The 18,848-nt window shown below is 37.2% G+C and overlaps 1 protein-coding gene across 6 annotated transcripts in view; it reads right to left on the bottom strand.

Annotated features, from left to right (window-relative positions):
- Nucleotides 1–18,848, bottom strand: part of LRRCC1 (leucine rich repeat and coiled-coil centrosomal protein 1) — a 40,903-nt gene that overhangs the window by 2,183 nt on the left and 19,872 nt on the right. For all 6 annotated transcript variants that reach the window (XM_023227804.3, XM_023227806.3, XM_023227805.2 and 3 more), the window contains 9 exons: nt 16,184–16,388; nt 15,315–15,454; nt 13,738–13,939; nt 10,679–10,864; nt 9,742–9,916; nt 8,085–8,248; nt 6,023–6,231; nt 5,791–5,928; nt 2,738–2,873 (listed from right to left, as the gene is read on the bottom strand). In XM_023227804.3, coding sequence (XP_023083572.1) covers nt 2,738–2,873; nt 5,791–5,928; nt 6,023–6,231; nt 8,085–8,248; nt 9,742–9,916; nt 10,679–10,864; nt 13,738–13,939; nt 15,315–15,454; nt 16,184–16,388 — 1,555 coding nt within the window. The remainder of the gene's footprint in view (nt 1–2,737; nt 2,874–5,790; nt 5,929–6,022; nt 6,232–8,084; nt 8,249–9,741; nt 9,917–10,678; nt 10,865–13,737; nt 13,940–15,314; nt 15,455–16,183; nt 16,389–18,848) is intronic.

Genomic DNA, 18,848 nt, shown 5'->3' with positions numbered 1-18,848 from the left:
GATCATATATCATATTTAAGCTCTAGCGCTATTTCTAAAACTCTTCCCTTTGATATTACTTGAAACACTTCCCTTAATTGTTTAAACCTTAAACTTATTTAGTATTGAGGTTAATACTTAAATCTTACTTAGTATTAACTTATTTAGTATTACCTGTAACCTTATTTAAGGTTTAATCCTTATTTAGTGTTACCTGATGTACCCTTGTTAAACATTTGGTAGATTTTTAAAATTTTGAGATAGGATATTGCTGTCACCCAGGCTGGAGTGCAGTGGTATGATCATAGCTCACCATAGTCTCGAACTCCTGGGCTCAAGCAATCCTCACATCTCAGCCTCCTGAGTAGACAGGTCTACAGGTGTGTACCACTAAGCCAGGATAATTAACACATTTTTTTTTTCTGTAGAGATGAGGTCTTGCTATGTTGCCCAGGCTGGTCTTGAACTCCTGGTCTTGAGTGATACTTCCACCTCAACCTCAACCTCCTAATAAGTGTTGGGATTACAGGTGTTAAGCCACCATGCCCAGCCTACATTTGGTAGCTTTTTTTAAATTTTGAGACAGAGTTTCACTCTTTTGCCCAGGCTGGAGTGCAATGGTGTGATCTCGGCTCACTGCAACCTCTGCCTCCTGGGTTCAAGCAATTCTCCTGCCCTAGCCTCCTGAGTAGCTGGATTACAGACATGTGCCACCATGCCCAGCTAATTCTGTATTTTTAGTAGAGATGAGGTTTCTCCATGTTGGTCAGGCTGGTCTTGAACTCCCAATCTCAGATGATCCACCCACCTCGGCCTCCCAAAGTGCTGGGATCACAGGTGTGAGCCACTGTGCCTGGCCTGCATTTGGTAGTTTTTAAGTAAAATATTTGGAATATCTGTTCATGTGAAACAAAAGACTAAATTTTGGACAAGTTATATTCTTATTGCGATTATTTCCAAAGACCTTACTCTTTCTTTTTCTTTGCACAGAGTCCTGAGGATAATGCCATTTAAATAACAACCTTGATTATGATTTCTTTTTTTTTTTTTTGAGACAGGGTCTTGCTCTGCAGTCCAGGCTGGAGTGCAGCCTGGCACAATCTTGGAGCACTGAAATCTCTGCCTCCTAGGCCAAAGTGATCCTGTGACCTTAGTCTCCCAAATAGCTGTGACTACAGGCATGTGCCACAACACCCAGCTAATTTTTGTATTTTTAGTGGAGATGGGGTTTCACCATGTTGGCCAGGCTGGTTTTCAATTCCTTAGCTCAGCTGATCCACCAGCCTCAGCCTCTGCTGGGATTACAGGGCTTGAGCCATGGCTTAATCCCTGTGCTGGGATTACAGGCTTGAGTCATATAATTTCTATATGGAGCATTACTTTGCCTTTCTGTTGGTGCACTCTTTTATAGTTGCTGATTTCTGCATCTCCAGTTTTACAGATACCTTAGTTTCTTATTACCGCTTCAGAAGCAGGAAAAAATGGAAATTCATAATTATCTCACCAGAGAGGTCACATAAGAATTACCTGTGAAATAAAAAAAATACCTGAGTCTGACTTCAGACTTAGTGAATGAGTCTCTGAAGGGAAGTTCATGAATATGGTGTTTTTTTTTTTTTTTTCTTTTTTTTAAAGACAGAATCTTGCTTTGTCACCAGGCTGGAGTGCAGTGGCGCGATCTCGGCTCACCGCAACCTCCACCTCCCAGGTTCAAGGCATTCTCCTGCCTCAGCCTCTCGAGTTGCTGGAATTACAGGTGCCCACCACCATGCCCAGCTAATTTTTGTAGTTTTAGTAGAGACAGGGTTTCGCCATGTTGGCCAGGATGATCTTGATCTCCTGACCTCCTGATCCGCCTGCCTCGGCCTCCCAAAGTGCTGGGATTACATGCGTGAGCCACTGCGCCCGGCCTGAGTATGTATGTATGTATGTATGTATGTATTATTATTATAATTATAATAATTATTATTATTATTATTTGAGACGGAGTCTCGCTCTATCGCCGGGGCTGGAGTGCAGTGGCCGGATCTCAGCTCACTGCAAGCTCCGCCTCCCGGGTTCCCGCATTCTCCTGCCTCAGCCTCCCGAGTAGCTGGGACTACAGGCGCCTGCCACCTCGCCCGGCTAGATTTTTGTATTTTTTTTTAGTAGAGGCGGGGTTTCACCATGTTAGCCAGAATGGTCTCGGTCTCCTGACCTCGTGATCCGCCCGTCTCGGCCTCCCAAAGTGCTGGGATTACAGGCTTGAGCCACCGCGCCGGGCATAAGTATGTATTATTAAAAAGCTTCATAGGTGCTTCTGATGTTTGCCTGTGATTTAGCATCACTCTAAACTCATTACTTTGTTAATCATATCGAGATAATAAAGTTGATAGTCTTGAACCCTAGTACTCTTTGGTAACTTTATCCAAGATGGTGATGGATTATGTTTAATACATTCTGGTTCTCACCCTGCCTATGTGTAACTAAACAGACTTCTATCTAAGATTAGATATGAAATTTTGATCCAGAGAGCAGAGAAAGTACACATTAGAATCAAATGTACAATTTTTGTTTAGAAATTAGAATTATGTTCTACAATTAATCTAAGTATTAGCAACATTTTACCCTGGTTTCATGATAGTTTTGGTAACATTCTTCATATCTATTTGGTCATGAGATCATGTTGCCTTTTCTCTTTATAATTCTCGAAGATCTAACTTATTTAGCTATAGTCATGTAATATACTGATTACTGAAGTGAATTTTACTTACAGTACCTTTAAATTTGCAGAATCAATACACTTCTGCTTTTCATTTGCCAGCTGTGCTATTTCAGCTTGATGAGCTTCGACAATTGCATCAACTTGTTTTTTAAAGGCATCATCCATACTATGAAGCTTTTCCATTGCATTCCTTAAAAAAACAAGAACACCCACATATATACGTGTATATGTGGTGTGAATGTATAGATTAGGATGTTATTTCTTCTTGGGTGGCTCACATTCATACTAATGAAAATGTAACTCAGTATTATGAAAATATCAAAGGGCTATTATAGGGTAACTAAAGATATAAGTAGTTCATCATCTACCAAAATCTATTAGGGTAACAATCAGGTTAGGATCATACATCACTAATATTTGTTACATTTTCATTTTCTGAAAGTTAGAGTATTCTGTTTCCCAATTTATTTTGAGTCTTAGAGTATACTTTTTAATTTTATTTCATTTTTGAGACAGGGTCTGGCTGTGTCACCCAGGTTGGAGTGCAGTGGCATGATCATGGCTCAAAGCAACCTCTGGCTCCCAGGTTCAAGTGATTCTCATGCCTCAGCCTCCCAAGTAACTGAGATTACAGGCTGTGCACCACCATGGCCCAGCTAATTTTCTGTATTTTTAGTACAGACAGGGTTTCACTCTGTTGGATAGGCTGGTCTTGAACTCTTGGCCTAAAGTCATCTGCCCGCCTTGGCTTCCCAAAGTGCTGGGATTACAGAGGTGAGCCACCATCTGGCTTAAGGGTATAGTTTATAAACGCCTTCACAGATGATGACTACTATCAATCTTTTTTCTCTAGGTTTTCAATGTGTGATAATTTGAGAAGTGCATATTACAGATGGTTTAAGTTTATGAACATGTATTTGTGGCTTCCTTATGGTAATGCTTAGTGGACAAAACACATTAAATGGTATTCACAAAATTCTCATGCTAAAAGTATCCTGGAGGCAAAACAATTCCTTTATATGAATACAAATAATGCTATTAAAAAAGTAATGTTCATAAAAAGAACACATTTTCTGGTTTTGGTACAGCAATCAGTAATAACAGATTGAACGTAAGGAACATGCATCAAAAGCCTTTTTAAAATTGTACCACTTAGTAGCCAAGTGACTAGGGGCAAGTCACAAGCTGAGTTTTTCAACTATAAAACAGGACAATCCTGCCGGTTCTGCCAAACTTACAGGATTACTGTTGGGTTCAAAATAAGATAGAAGAAATCAACCTATAAATTGTAAAAAGCTGTACAAGTAAAACCTGTTATTATTAAAATAATTGGCTTATTTTATTATAATTCCATTAAATTAAAAAGTATAGCAGTCTTAAAGACAATTCATGTAAAAAATCAGGTCTGCATTTTTATATTAATGGTATAATGAATAATGCAATGGAAAAGAGTCTAAAGATTGCTAGGTTTTATAATTTTTATTAGTTTTTTTGCTAATTATAGAATATGACTTTCTTTTAGAATCTGAAAGACTCCTAACTGTAAATTTGTTACTGGCAGGATAAAAAATTGCAACAGATTCCAAGCCAAGGTTCTTGTATTAGTACTTGGTTGAAAGCAAAGTGGAACAGGGTCTATCAACAGAAAACAACTGTGCTATCAACCAAAACTTTCTGTAGTGTAACAACACTTTCCCATTAGACTGAATCACAACAAGAAATCAAATTCCAGGTTACATTAGATTTGACATAAGTAGAACCTATCTTTAAGTGAGATTTTTGGGCTATCCATAGCCATGTTATCTGTATCACTCTATGTTCACACAAGAACTAATCATGAAGCTGTGCTACTTAATTTTGAAGGTTCCAACTGTATAAATTATTTTTAACAAGTTTAGTTATATTATTTAACACAGTAAAACCTTACTTCCTCTTGAGTATTTTATGGAACCCACATAACAGTAGCAGCCAGGTACACATTTTATTTCCTCTCTTTAAAATCGGCTCTTGGCCGGGCATGGTGACTCACGCCTGTAATCCCAGCCCTTTGTCAGGCCGAGGCAGGTGGGTCACCTGAGGTCAGGAGTTCGAGACCAGACTGGCCAACATGGTGAAACCCCAGCTCTACTAAAAATACAAAAAATTAGCTGGGTGTGGTGGTGCATGCCTGTAATCCCAGCTACTTGGGAGACTGAGGCAGGAGAATTGCTTGAACCCAGGAGGCAGAAGTTGTAGTGAGCCCAGATTGCGCCATTGCACTCCAGCCTGGGCAATAAGAGCGAAACTCCGTCTCGGAAAAACAAACAAAAAAATTGGCTCTCATCATCAGCTTGTACTGGCAACTGCTATCTAAATGTCCTCTAGCCTCCTCAGGAGCTCACTGCCCCTGGTAGTCAACTGGCAGTCTCCTCTAAATTTCACTTACAACAACTAAAATATCACTAGCTGCTTTCATTCAAATACAGTTTAAAATGCTCATCGTAATAAAAACAAAATGTTCACATAGCAATTTTTTTTTTTTTTTTTTTGAGACAAAGTTTCGCTCTTGTTGCCCAGGTTGGAGTATAATGGTGTGATCTCGGCTCACTGCAACCTCCACCTCCCAGGTTCAAGTGATTCTCTGGCTTCAGCCTCCTGAGTAGCTGGGATTACAGGCACCTGCCACCATGTCCGGCTAATTTTTTCTATTTTTAGTGGGAATGGGGTTTCACTGTGTTGACCAGGCTGGTCTCGAACTCCTGATCTCAGGTGATCCACCTACCTCGGCCTCCCAAAGTGCTGGGATTGCAGGCGTGAGCCACCGCATGTGGCCTGCCTCATATAGCAATTCTTATGTGCCAAGTGCTGTTCTAAGAACTAGATAATTCATATAAGCTGTATCTATTCATAAATACACACACATATATATATATAATGCCAACCTCTTATCTAAAAGTTAAGGTAGGTGCTACTGCTATCTTCATTTTACAGATGAAATGGAAATAAACTTCTTGGCAAATAACTATGTCCTACAAGATTTTTAGCCCTCCTCTCTTTATACATATTTCATCTATTCCACAGTGTTTATGATTAAGGAGATCTCAAATCCTTTAGAACTTAATGCTTACTTTTGTAGTTCAATACTTTTGTCTCTTTCCGCTTTAAGTTTCTTTTCCTTGTTTTCAAATTTTTCTTTCACTTCTTTTACTTGTGTTTCAAGATGACATAGAAGTTCTCCTTTATCATGCCACTTCCGATTCAGTGTACTAATATGAGAAGTAATTTGAAAAATAAATTGGGTTTATTAAATTATTAAGCCACATTTTATTTCTCAGTGGGAAACACTGTACTATATAATACCTGTAAGCTTTCCTAATTTCTTCAAGTTCTACTTCCTTTCCTTTCAATTGTTGTTTTAGTTTTTCTTTTCTTTCATTGTGCCTTTCCAACTTCTCAAGTACCTCATCCAGTTGTGAAGATTTTTCATCAAGTTGTTCTTGAGTGCATTTTTCTATTTCTGTGATCTTTTCTTGTAATCTTTTGATGTGTTCATCTTTTTCTTGTAAACACTTCAAGAAAAAAATTGGTACTTTGTTTTTATTAACTTTAAATGCTTCATATTCTGGTTAATTAGATATGGTTTATCCTTTTAAATAATATTTTAAACATATAAAATACTTCAAACTATACTACAAGGCTACAGTAACCAAAACAGCATGGTACTGGTACTAAAACAGAGATATAGACCAATGGAACAGAACAGAGCCCTCAGAAATAATACCATACATCTACAGCCATCTGACCTTTGACAAACCTGAGAAAAACAAGAAATGGGGAAAGGATTCCCTATTTAATAAATGGTGCTGGGAAAATTGACTAGCCATAAGTAGAAAGCTGAAACTGGATCATTTCCTTACTCCTTATATGAAAATTAATTCAAGATGCATAAGAGACTTAAATGTTAGACCTAAAACCATAAAAACCCTAGAAGAAAACCTAGGTAATACCATTCAGGACATAGGCATGGGCAAGGACTTCATGTCTAGAACACCAAAAGCAACGGCAACAAAAGCCAAAATTGACAAATGGGATCTCATTAAACTAAAGAGCTTCTGCACAGCAAAGGAAACTACCACCAGAGTGAACAGGCAACCTATAGAATGGGAGAAAATTTTGCAATCTACTCATCTGACAAAGGGCCTAATATCCAGAACCTATAAAGAACTCAAATTTATAAGAAAAAAAAACTCCATCAAAAAGTGGGCAAAGGATATGAACAGATACTTCTCAAAAGAAGACATTCATACAGCCAACAGACACATGAAAAAATGCTCATCATCACTTGCCATCAGAGAAATGCAAATCAAAACCACAATGATATACCATCTCACACCAGTTAGAATGGCAATCATTAAAAAATCAGGAAACAACAGGTGCTGGAGAGGATGTGGAGAAACAGGAACACTTTTACACTGTTAGTGGGACTGTAAACTAGTTCAACCATTGTGGAAAACAGTATGGCGATTCCTCAAGGATCTAGAACTAGAAATACCATTTGACCCAGCCATCCCATTACTGGGGATATACCCAAAGGATTATAAGTCATGCTGCTATAAAGACACATGCATACGTATGTTTATTGCGGCACTATTCACAATAGCAAAGACTTGGAATCAACCCAAATGTCCATCAGTGACAGACTGGATTAAGAAAATGTGGCACATATACACCATGGAATACTATGCAGCCATAAAAAAGGATGAGCTTGCGTCCTTTGTAGGGACATGGATGCAGCTGGAAACCATCATTCTCAACAAACTATTGCAAGAACAGAAAACCAAATACCACATGTTCTCACTCATAGGTGGGAATTGAACAATGAGATCACTTGGACACAGGAAGGGGAGCATCACACACTGGGTCCTATTATGGGGAGGGGGTAGGGGGGAGGGATAGCATTAGGAGATATACCTAATGTAAATGACGAGTTAATGGGTGCAGCACACCAACAAGGCACATATATACATATGTAACAAAACTGCACGTTGTGCACATGTACCCTAGAACTTAAAGTATAATAAAAAAAAAAAAAAGAAAACAAAAACAAAAACAAAAAAATCACATAAAATGTTCATTTTCTTGTGACTCCTAACCCTTAATTGACACTGGGTATTTCCAGTTATTCCAAAGGCCATAATAAGATTCTCCATTAAATTCTGAAGTAAAGTTCATTCCAAATTAATAAATATCATGTAGAAATTTTTAAGAGCAAAGGGGCAAATATTATAAAAAGAAATGCATGGTAGTCTACCCTAAATTTTACAACAGTTGGAAAACACTGAAAAACAACTTTTGGATACTTTGATCCAAAGATTTTCAAACCTGCCATTGCTCTTTAACCACAATAAAATGTCAAACTTACATCTTTTAATTTTCTAATAGTTTCAGTTTGGTCATCTATGATTTTGCACTTTATTTTTAATGCATCACTATCACTTTCATTTGTCTTTCGCAGACATTCATTCTCTCTAGATAAACTTTCAATTTGAGCCTCCAATTTTCCACGATTTTGGGCTAGAGAAGATCCTAAGAAACAAAAATCATCAATTACAAACTTTGAAACACTTTGGGGGTTTGTGTCTTATTAAACTCTAACAAACTGTAATATAAAAATAAAACAACTAAATAAAGAAACATAGCTTATAATAGTACAATATGAAGAGGAAAAGGGAAGCAAACAAAAAGGCCTCTTAAATACTTGTGGCTATTTTAAAACCTGAAACCACAAATAAAGTTGAGAATAAGTAACTCAGATATGTAATATTAATTCATGTTATGACATTCAAACAAACAAGAGCATATTAAAAATTCCTACAGAGAATGAACGAATAAGCAATACTCCATTACAACTGAATATCTTGGCCGGGCGCAGCTGCTCACTCCTGTAATCCTAGCACTTTAGGAGGCTGAGGTGGGCGGACCACTTGAGGTCAGGAGTTTGAAACCAGGCTGGCCAACATGGTGAAACCCTGTCTCTAGTAAAAATACAAAAAAATTAGCTGGGTGTGGTGGCGCATGCCTGTAATCCCAGCTACTGGGGAGGATGCGGCAGGAGAATTGCTTGAACCCGGGAGGCAGGGTTGCAGTGAGCTGAGATCACACAACTGCACTTCAGCCTGGGCAACACAGTGAGACTCATCTCAAAAAAAAAAAAAACAAAAAACCAAATATTTAGCTATTCATAATTTTAAAGGTATCTGTGAATGTAAAAAAACAAAAACAAAAACAAAAAAAACAACCCAGTATATATCTCTTGCTTTACAGAGATTGGAAAGGGAATGAGACTGAGGATTTACTGAAAAATAGTTTTCATTCATATAATATTTTAATTTGTGCATGCACAATAAATGTTGCATATATCAGAAAAGAAAATTAAATGTGTATACTGTACAAATAACTTGAAATCACTGTATAAGAATTATTTTTGGTCAGGTGTGGTGGCTCATGCCTGTAATCCCAGAACTTTGGGAGGCTGAGGTGGGTGGATCACCTGAGGTCAGGAGTTTCAGACCAGCCTGGCCAACATGGTTAAACTCCGTCTCTACTAAAGATACAAAAATTAGCCAGGCGTGGCGGCACATGGCTGTAATCCCAGCTACTCAGGAGGCTGAGGCAGGAGAAGCGCTTGAACCCAGAAGGCAGAGGTTGTAGTGAGCTGTGACTGAGCTATCACACTCCAGTCTGGGCAACAAGAGCAAAACTCTGTCTCAAAAAAAAAAAAAAATTTTTTTAACAATATATTTAGATGTTACTTTGTAAAAGTACACATTGTTCAGAAAAGTTGTCAAATTATCATGGAAAAAAAATTTTAAAAAATCAGAGCCATAACTTCTTCATTGGTGTAATAAACTATTTCTCATTTCCTAGGAGGTCTTCATTCCCCTGTGGCTGGCAAATGCCTACTTATCCTTTTTTTTCTTGGCATCTTTAGGCAGAGTTGAGTCTTTTTGTCTCCAATACCCAGATTTGCTCGCTTATAAGAATAAGCTATTTTCCCTTTGAAAATCTGAGAATTTTACCCTGTTGTGCCAGCTCATGTCCCCATACTTTTCTTTCTGTCCTTAAACCAAATATTAGTGATTCCTTGGCTGCTAGTTCAGAAATAAGCTGGACTTTTTCGTGCTTGAGAAGTTCTATTTGAATACTCTTCTGCTTGTCATCTTCAATTAAAATTTCAAGGGTGTTGATTTGATTCTGTATATTCCCCGAAAAGATAAATAAGAATTATTATAATAAGTGCTTTATTTTCTATTTTTTCCATCTTACAATGAGAAAAAATGTTATTTAAGCAAATACAAGTAAACATTACCAAATTTTACATTAGAAGTTTTAGTTTTACTAACTAAAGGCCAGGGTAGATCATGAAATAAACAGCCAAATTTAAGAGACCACTCCTTTAAACAATCTGAATTTTACTCTAAAATTGTTAAAGAGAAACTATACCTGTAATAGTCAAAATTTTTCACCAAGCATTTATATCAATAGCGTTAAAAGTCACTTTTCAGAAATAAATTTTGCGTAAAATAGCATTAATGTTTAAAATTGAGACAACGGCAATAAAGACATTAATTTAATGATTATTACATCTAAGTATATCTAAAACCACCAGCATCACCACCACAAAATTAATATCAGCAATCCAAGTGGTGCTTCCCAAACTTTAACCATTTGAGTATCACTTTCACAATTTTTGCTGTATCACTGTACTGCTCGCACCTACTTAACCGAACATGTTTCTTAAAACTAATTTACTTATTTTACCTAAATGCTCTCTCATGAGCAATACAATTTGTGAAATCATGAGTTTAATTTCTTTAGTTGTACTATTTTTCTTATATGCAATATATAATTAGTATCATTTAAAAGTTCCTTTTGTGTACTTCCTAAAATTATCACAACCTACTTGAAAAAATAATATAAAAAAATTTTAAAACATATAATGTTGCAAAGTCTTACCTGTAAATTTGCTGCTGTTTCTTGTTTCAATTTAGAAACTTCTGCCAGTTTTGTTTTTTGTTCCTTTACCATACAGGTCAGATCTTTAATTAAAGAGGAAGACTCATTTTCTTTTCGTTGAGCCCAAATAAGAGCGTGTTTGCTCTTTGCTAACTCAGTTGCAACATTTTCAAAACCATCTTTAACCTATATTCCAAAATTATATTATAAATAGCAGTTCTCCAAATAATTGGAAAATATTTGCTTCTGGAAATAGTATACCAGCAAAAGAATAAGATTTAAAGATAATCTGTTTCAATCTACTAATTTCCAGATGATGAAACAGAGACCCAGGATGATTATTATATATTTGCCTAAAGTGACCCAGGGAATTAGTGTCAAATCTAAAGCCAGAAATCATTTATTTGGGCTGGGCACGGTGGCTCATGACTGTAATCCCAGCACTTTGGGAGGCCAAGGAGGGCAGATCACTTGAGGTCAGGAGTTTGAGACCAGCCTAGCCAAAATGGTGAAATACCATCTCTATTAAAAATACAAAAATAAGCCAGGTGTGGTGGTGTACGCCTGTAAAATCCCAGCTACTTGGGAGGCTGAGGCAGGGGAATTGCTTGAACCCAGGAGGAGGCTGCAGTGAGCTGAGATAGCGCCACTGCACTCCAGCCTGGGTGGCCAGGTATTGCTCTAAGCACTGAAATGCATCAGTGAATACCAGATTAAAATCTGTGCTTTTGTAAAGCTTAAATTCTAGGTGGCAGGGACTGACAATATAACAACAAGCATAATAAATTATACATCATGTTAGATGACACTATATGCTTGAGTAAAAGGTTAGAAGGATGTGAAGTGTGTGAAGTGTTGGGAGATGTGGGTTCAAGTTTAACCGGCATAATCACTGAGAATGTAACAATGGAGCAATGACTGGAAGAAGGCAGGGATTGCAGCCATGCAAATGTGTGGGAAAGGAGTGTTTTAGGCAGGAATGTGCCTGATACACTGGAGGAATAGGAAGAAGGCTGTTGTCACTCGAGTGGCATAAATGAAGGGGAAGGTAGTAGGAGATGAACTCAGAGGGCTAGATTGTGAAGTGTTTTGATCACTACTCTGAATAAAATGGAAGGGACAATGGAGGTCTTTGAGGAGAGGAGTCATATTACCAAACATGTATTTTAAAAGAACATTCTAGCTGCTGTGTTTGGCATAAACCAGAGCGGGGTAGGGGAAAGATAGAGGCAGGAAGATTAACTTGAAAGCTCTTCATATAATATAAGATAATGTGACATACCAGAGTGGCTATGTTAGAGGTGGTAAGAATTGGCCACATGTATATTTTTTAAATAATGGTGACAGAATCTCTTGAGGTACTGAATGTGTAGTGTCAGAGAAAGAGTAATCAACAATAACTTTGTTTTTGGCTTAAGCACCTAGAAGGATGGAGTTGTCTTTCACTGGGACAGGAGAAATGTCAAAGTAGAAGGTTTGGTAGTAAAATCAGCAGTGAAATAGAATATCTTAAATAGGTGGTTAGTCATAGAAGTTTAAAATTCATGCAAAACGTCCAGGCTGGAGATATAATGATGCTGGAGGAGTTTACCAAGAGAATGAGTGTGTATAGAAAAGAAAAGGAATTTAAGGGCTGAAAACTTGGGCACTGCAATAATGAAATTGTGGAAAAAATAAGATAAACAAAGAGAGACTGAAAAGACGTGACGTAATGGAAAGCCAAGAAAACCAAGAAATGCAGTATGGTGGAAACCAAGCAAAGAAAGAGTATGGAAGAGGAGAAAGCTATCAACCCTGTCTAATGCTATACCTAGGTCAAATCAGATGAGGACAAATTTAACTGACAACTTTCATAGTGTGGATATTGCTGGTGGCTTTGATAGCACAATGCTAGTAGAGCAATAGAGATAATAAAAGCCAGATGAGAGCAGGTTGGAGAAGAGAAAAGTAGAGAAATCAAAGATAGCAAATGCCCAATTTTGAGATGTTCTGTTGTAAATGGAAGCAGAGAAACAACATAGTAGTCAAAGGAAGAAATGGAATCAAGTGAGTTTTAAGATGAGAGAAATCACAGCATGTTTGTATGCTGAAGGGAATGACCAAATATAGAGGGAAAAATTGCAGATGTAAGAGAGCAAGAAAAAAGGCTTACTGAAGCCATATCTTTAAGTAGGCAAGAGGCAATGGGATCTAGTATAGGTTTGGTGGCACTGGTCGGAGGAGCACAATTATTCCTCTATAGCAAGGGTTACCAAACTTTTTCTAGAAGGTGCCAAACAGTAAACTGTTAGGCTCTATAGGCCAGGCCATATGAACTCTGTTGAAAGTACTCAATCATGGCTGGGCACAGTGGCTCACACCTGTAATCCCAGCAGTTTGGGAGGCCGAGGCAGGTAGATCACCTGAGATCAGGAGCTCGAGACCAGCCTATCCAATATGGTGAAACCCTGTCTCTACTAAAAATACAAAAATTAGGCAGGCGTGGTGGCGTGTGACTATAGTCCCAGCTACTTGGGAGGCTGAGACAGGAGAACTGCTTGAATCTGGGAGGCAGAAATTGGAGTGAGCCGAAATCATGCCACTGCATCACTCCAGCCTGGGTAAGAGAGTGAGACTCCATCCCAAAAAAAAAAAAAAAAAAAAAAAAAAAAACTCAACTGTGCTTTTGTAATGGAAAAGCAGCCACAGATAATATGTAAAAAATGAGCATGGCTCTGTTCCAATAAAGCTTTACTTAAAAGAGAAATAGGCAGTGGGCCATATTTGGCCTGGGGGCTTTAGTTTTGCCAATCCCTACTTTATAGTAATAGGAGGGAATTCAGGTTCTCTGATTCCTATCCCAATGTTCTATAATGTTTATAATCTTACTTAGTTTTTGCAAGAGCAATAAATAGTAGCTATTATTTACTTGAGGAAACTAAGGCCTCGAAGAATGTATATATTTTATTTAAGATTATGAAGCCAACATTTAATACAGCTATGTTTCTAAAACAAGTCCTCTCATCAAACCATAGCTTACTGATTCTGTTTTCAATAAAGAGCTGGGTGCCAATTCTTACATCTTGAAATCTTCTGGCTTCAACAGTTAAAGCAATACGGAATTCATTTTCTAAATCCATATACTGCTGGCTTAACACGTCAATTTTCTCTTGGTATTCTTTTATCACTTGCTCATGTTTTTTCTCTTCTTTGGCTATTTCTTTAGCTAAGGCATCCTGGAACTCAGTATCAGTAAAAAACTCCCTTGTTTCAAGTTCCTTCCTGGAGTGAAAAACATATAAAGATAAAAGAATGATACTCACCTGAAAAGAAACATTTTAAAGGTCTTCACATAGTTCTTAATATTCTATATTCGCTATTGTTAATTCAATATCGGCCTCTCGCTTTCAAACAGTAATTGGGCACAGATAGGTACAAATAATATGAGTTTTATTTGATTGTGTATTTAATAGTGATGGGGATAAGGGAAGTATATCAAATCTTAACTTCATGAGATAGTTCAGAATCATTCTATGGCTTCAGAAATTCTTCAGGTGCATTTGCATAAGCTATTTCACTGTATCTACTACTTTGGCCAAGTGTTTGACTTGCAATAAATACAGTCTGATTAGCACTGCTGGTTTGTTAATAGAAAAAGTCAGTTAAAGTATAAAATTATTTACTAATCTTTTGATATTGGACCAGTTAGTCCATTCTTTACAGTTCTCCACTACTTTTCTTGCATTACTCAAACCCATAATGTGAAACCTATCATTTCCAGTTTTTGGTTTCTTTAAACTGGAATGAAACTAAGTAAAGCAAACTAAGTACAAAATTCCTGTAAAGGAAACTAAGTACAAAATTCTAGATTTTTGTGATTATTTTCCCCCAATCTTTCATAGTTGTCTCTTCTACACATGACAACAATTTTCCCCAGAGCACCAAAATTCATGTAGATACAAAACAAAACAGGTTTGGGAATAAATACAATGAACATATGATAATCATACAATTTCACTGGCAGGATAGTAAATAAATAACTGAAATAGATAAGCTGAAAATGTTCAAATTACTACGGATTCTATAGAGCAAGAGTTGACAAACTACAGCCCATCAGCCAAATGTGACAGCCTTTTTCTTTGTAAATAAACTTTTGTTGTAACATAGCCATGCTGTTCATTTATGTATTATCTATGGCTACTTTTTTGCTACAAAGGCAAAGTTAGGTATGGCCTACAGAGCCTGAAAGATTTTCTATGTGACCCTCTACAGAAAAAGTTCACTGACACTTCCCTCAGAAGAATAAAGAATACTGATTAATTTACTGATTAATTAACTTGGAGATCAATTAAAATTTTCTCTCTATATAAAGACCAACTTATGGCTGGGTTTGGAGAAATGAAAAATTAGCTATATTGTTATAAACCTATACCTCAAATACTGATAACAAAGGCACCAATTCATTTTTTAGTTACTAGTTCTTGCTATAGGACTGATTCTAATGTATACATACATGAACATGGCATTTTCCAATAACTGATTCTGTCAGACTATACCAATGCTCAGTCACTATCTTTAAATACTGGTGGTGGGGAACCAGTAGCTTTCTTTTTCTATTTTTAAATGCCAATGCATTCCTGATACATTTTTCATTTACCTGTGTTCCTGTTCTTTCAATGCAAGAAGTTCATGAAGTTGTTGCACTTGTTCTCTTTCTCGATGAAGGGAAGTTCTAAGTAAGTATATTTCTCTATCAGCAGCTGAAGCTTTGAGTTCCACCTCTTGGATCAGTCTTATCTGAGTAAAATGCACACAATTACAGTATTTAGATAATAATCTCCCCTGCTATTTTAATGTCAATTTCCATAAGTACCTTTTAAATGACAGTGTCTGGTGACTAAGTTGATTTTCAAAATTTAGGAAATTAATGATATTTCAGTCACACAAAGTGCAGCCTTGGAAGGAACAAATACACTAGCATTAACTATTGCTTATTTGCATCACAGATTTTAATAATTTCCATTCAGAAGCATGAAAATGAAATTCCTTCAACCACCTGAAAGCCTTTTTAAAAGCCAGCTCTCTCAGAATAAAAGCCTAACTACCAGCAACATTTCTATCAACTTTTCTTTTTAACTGCTTTAAGAGCTAGTAGTCTTAATTTAGACATAATTCAACAGGCTTTGTGACTGTTAAATTAACAGCAATTTAATTTTTGCATATAGTCTCACATCTTTTTTTTTTTTTGCTTATTTCCAATTTTATTTTTCCAATAATAAAAGGGCTTTCATTGTTGTTAACATCTAAAGTTCATTCAAGAAGATACCTACTATGACAGATTTTTTTTTAAAAAAAGAAAAACCATACTAGCTAATTAGCTAAGAAAGAAGCTTTGCATTTTGTGACAGAAGCTTCTTCCATTTAGCCTCACATCTTTTAGGTTTTCTAGGTGGTATAATTTGTTTCACGATAGAAGCTATGAATTTGTGTTAATCTATGCCACTCATACATTAAATAGAGAAATACCTGTGCCGCCTGCTGCTGCCTTTTTTGTCTCTCCATTTTTTCTAATGATTTTTCCAGGGTTCTTAAGTGTTTAAGGTGATCCTCTTGTTGATCTTTTGCTTTCATTAGTTCAACAGTCAGTTTTTTAATTTCATTTTGAAGTTTGTGAACCATAACTTCGAGTTGTCCTTTGGAATTTCTCTCTCTAAAAATAATTTCCTTTAGCCTAAAGCAGAAGTTATATGTGCTGTTAAGTATATACACATATAAAAATGATAACATGGTAATAAGTGTTCAAACTTAGAGAAGATCTGAAGTATGTTTCAAATTCTAATTACAGTAAAAACTGGCAGAAAAATAGTGTGTCTTTCCCCTACTCCTGAACCTAACATTATGATCAAAAGGAAAATATTTTATATAAATTACTATTCCACAGCAGAACTTTACTAAACAATTTGTTTCAGGCATTATACTAGATATGGACTTAAAGGCAAGCAAGATGAATAACATGGAGTTTTCTCTGCCTTCGAGGAACCCAGCATCTCACAGAAGGAACAGACTTGATGTATTTATAAAGCGATGTGACAGACGTGCTACATAAATAGCAACCTGTAAGTCAACTTGGACTCCTTGCATTGAACCCAGACACCCAATATTGCTCCCAGCTTTGTGCTGGTTAGAACCCTTTCATTACAAGTGAAAACTCTTCATCAGTTTCAATAAAAGAGAGAATTTACTGATCTGCATAAGCAAACATAGAGAAGGATGTGGTGGCACTATGCTGATGGACCACTGAAACCAAGAATATAACACAATCCTAGAATCTGGCTTCAAAAGCAGACTCTAGGAAATCAGATATAGGTGGTCTGCATGGTGCCATGCAAGAATCTTTATGTTTGGGGTAGGGGTACAGGAAGGAGACTATGAACATCTCTGGGATCGTATTCTAATAACCCTGAACCAAACAGGAAAGAGTATCTTTCTCTAGCTCAACTTAGAATGAGTCCTAGGCAAGGCTCTGATTAGTCCAATTGGATTCATATGTCCACCCCATGAACCAATCACTGTGGCCACAAGATATAGGATGTTTACCCAGCTTAGGCCAAGTGCTCACCCCTTACTACAGACAGGTGGTTGAGATGACAGACTATAAGTCTATCGTTTGGAAACGGGACACTGACAAAGATGCAGCCTCATGAAGAAATTACTGAGTCATGCAGCCAACCCAGTGTAATTTCCAAGGCATATTTAAAAAAATATATCCATCAACTTCTACATTATGGTCATTTGTCCAATTCTTGTCCTTATCATCTTTCTTCTTGACTTCAATGAGAGTACTCTCTGAACTGGTCTTCCTTTGTTCATGCTCTCAACTCCTGTTTGGTATGCTATATGGAAGAGTGCTAGACTGCATATGGGTTGCGGGCAGGGAAGCCACAGAGAAGTAGAAATGGAACAATCATCTAAGCAACAGATAAGGGCCTAAAGAAAGGTAACAGGTTTGGGATACAGAGGAGATAGTTCAACATCTTTTAAGATGACATCATTATCAACTGATGAATAAAGATATCAATAAAGATGATAATATCAACTGGCTGTAGAATAGGAGAAAGAGAAAGGAAGCAAAAAAAAAAAAAAGATTCCTAGATTTCTGTAGTTTTGGTGACTGACTGGATGCTGGATGGGGCACCATTTATTAGGGCAAGAAATATATAATAAGGAAGAAGAATGAGTCTACCTGAGGCCATGCTGATCTTAAGAAACTTATGAGGAATACAGACAAGGCATTTTTAGTAGATAATTAGATGAACAGATCTGGTCATCAAGGAAGTTTGGATAACAGAAATATCAAAGTAGATAAGATTTATTTTTTTGAAATTGTATGGCACCCACATACCACACCCTTTATTAGGGATACTGATTCCCTACCAAGGCACATAAGGGAATAGGAAGATTAGTAAGGATCTAATCTCAAACAAACATGTGGTGGTGGTGGTGGTGGTGGTGGGGGGTGGCGTAGATAGAAGAATCAGAAAAGATTGATTTTTCATGAAAAAAATGAATACATAACTTGGGAAACACAGGCACAACAATAGGTTAAGTAAGAAGAAAGATAAAGTATGCCCAAAGTCTTCCAGTTTAAATGGACTGGCTAGCAGCCCTAGACACAGCTTCCTCTAATATCCTGCTAAATACCTAGAATACAGAATAAAGTAAAAATTCATACGCATATAACTGAAAACAAAAGATAACAGAATGCCAAAATTTGGGAATAATTTCAATTATTATTATTATTTTTTTTTGAGACGGAGTCTTGCTCTGTCGCCCAGGCTAGAGTGCAGTGGCCGGATCTCAGCTCACCGCAACCTCTGCCTCCTGGGTTCACGCCATTCTCCTGCCTCAGCCTCCCGAGTGGCTGGGACCACAGGCGCCCACCACCTCGCCCGGCTAATTTTTTGTATTTTTAGTAGAGACGGGGTTTCACCGTGTTAGCCAGGAGGGTCTCGATCTCCTGACCTCGTGATCCGCCCGTCTCGGCCTCCCAAAGTGCTGGGATTACAGGCTTGAGCCACCGCGCCCGGCCGAATAATTTCAATTATAAGGCAAATGGAACTAAATTGAAATTAAAAACAACTCCTACAACACTCAGGCTTTGCCTCATGAAACTGCTCCATTCTGAAAAAAG

This window comes from Piliocolobus tephrosceles, chromosome 7 (assembly GCF_002776525.5).
Source record: "Piliocolobus tephrosceles isolate RC106 chromosome 7, ASM277652v3, whole genome shotgun sequence".
NCBI lineage: Eukaryota > Metazoa > Chordata > Mammalia > Primates > Cercopithecidae > Piliocolobus > Piliocolobus tephrosceles.
The sequence above is the reverse complement of the archived record's forward strand: the minus strand, read 5'-3'. Positions and strand labels throughout refer to the sequence as shown.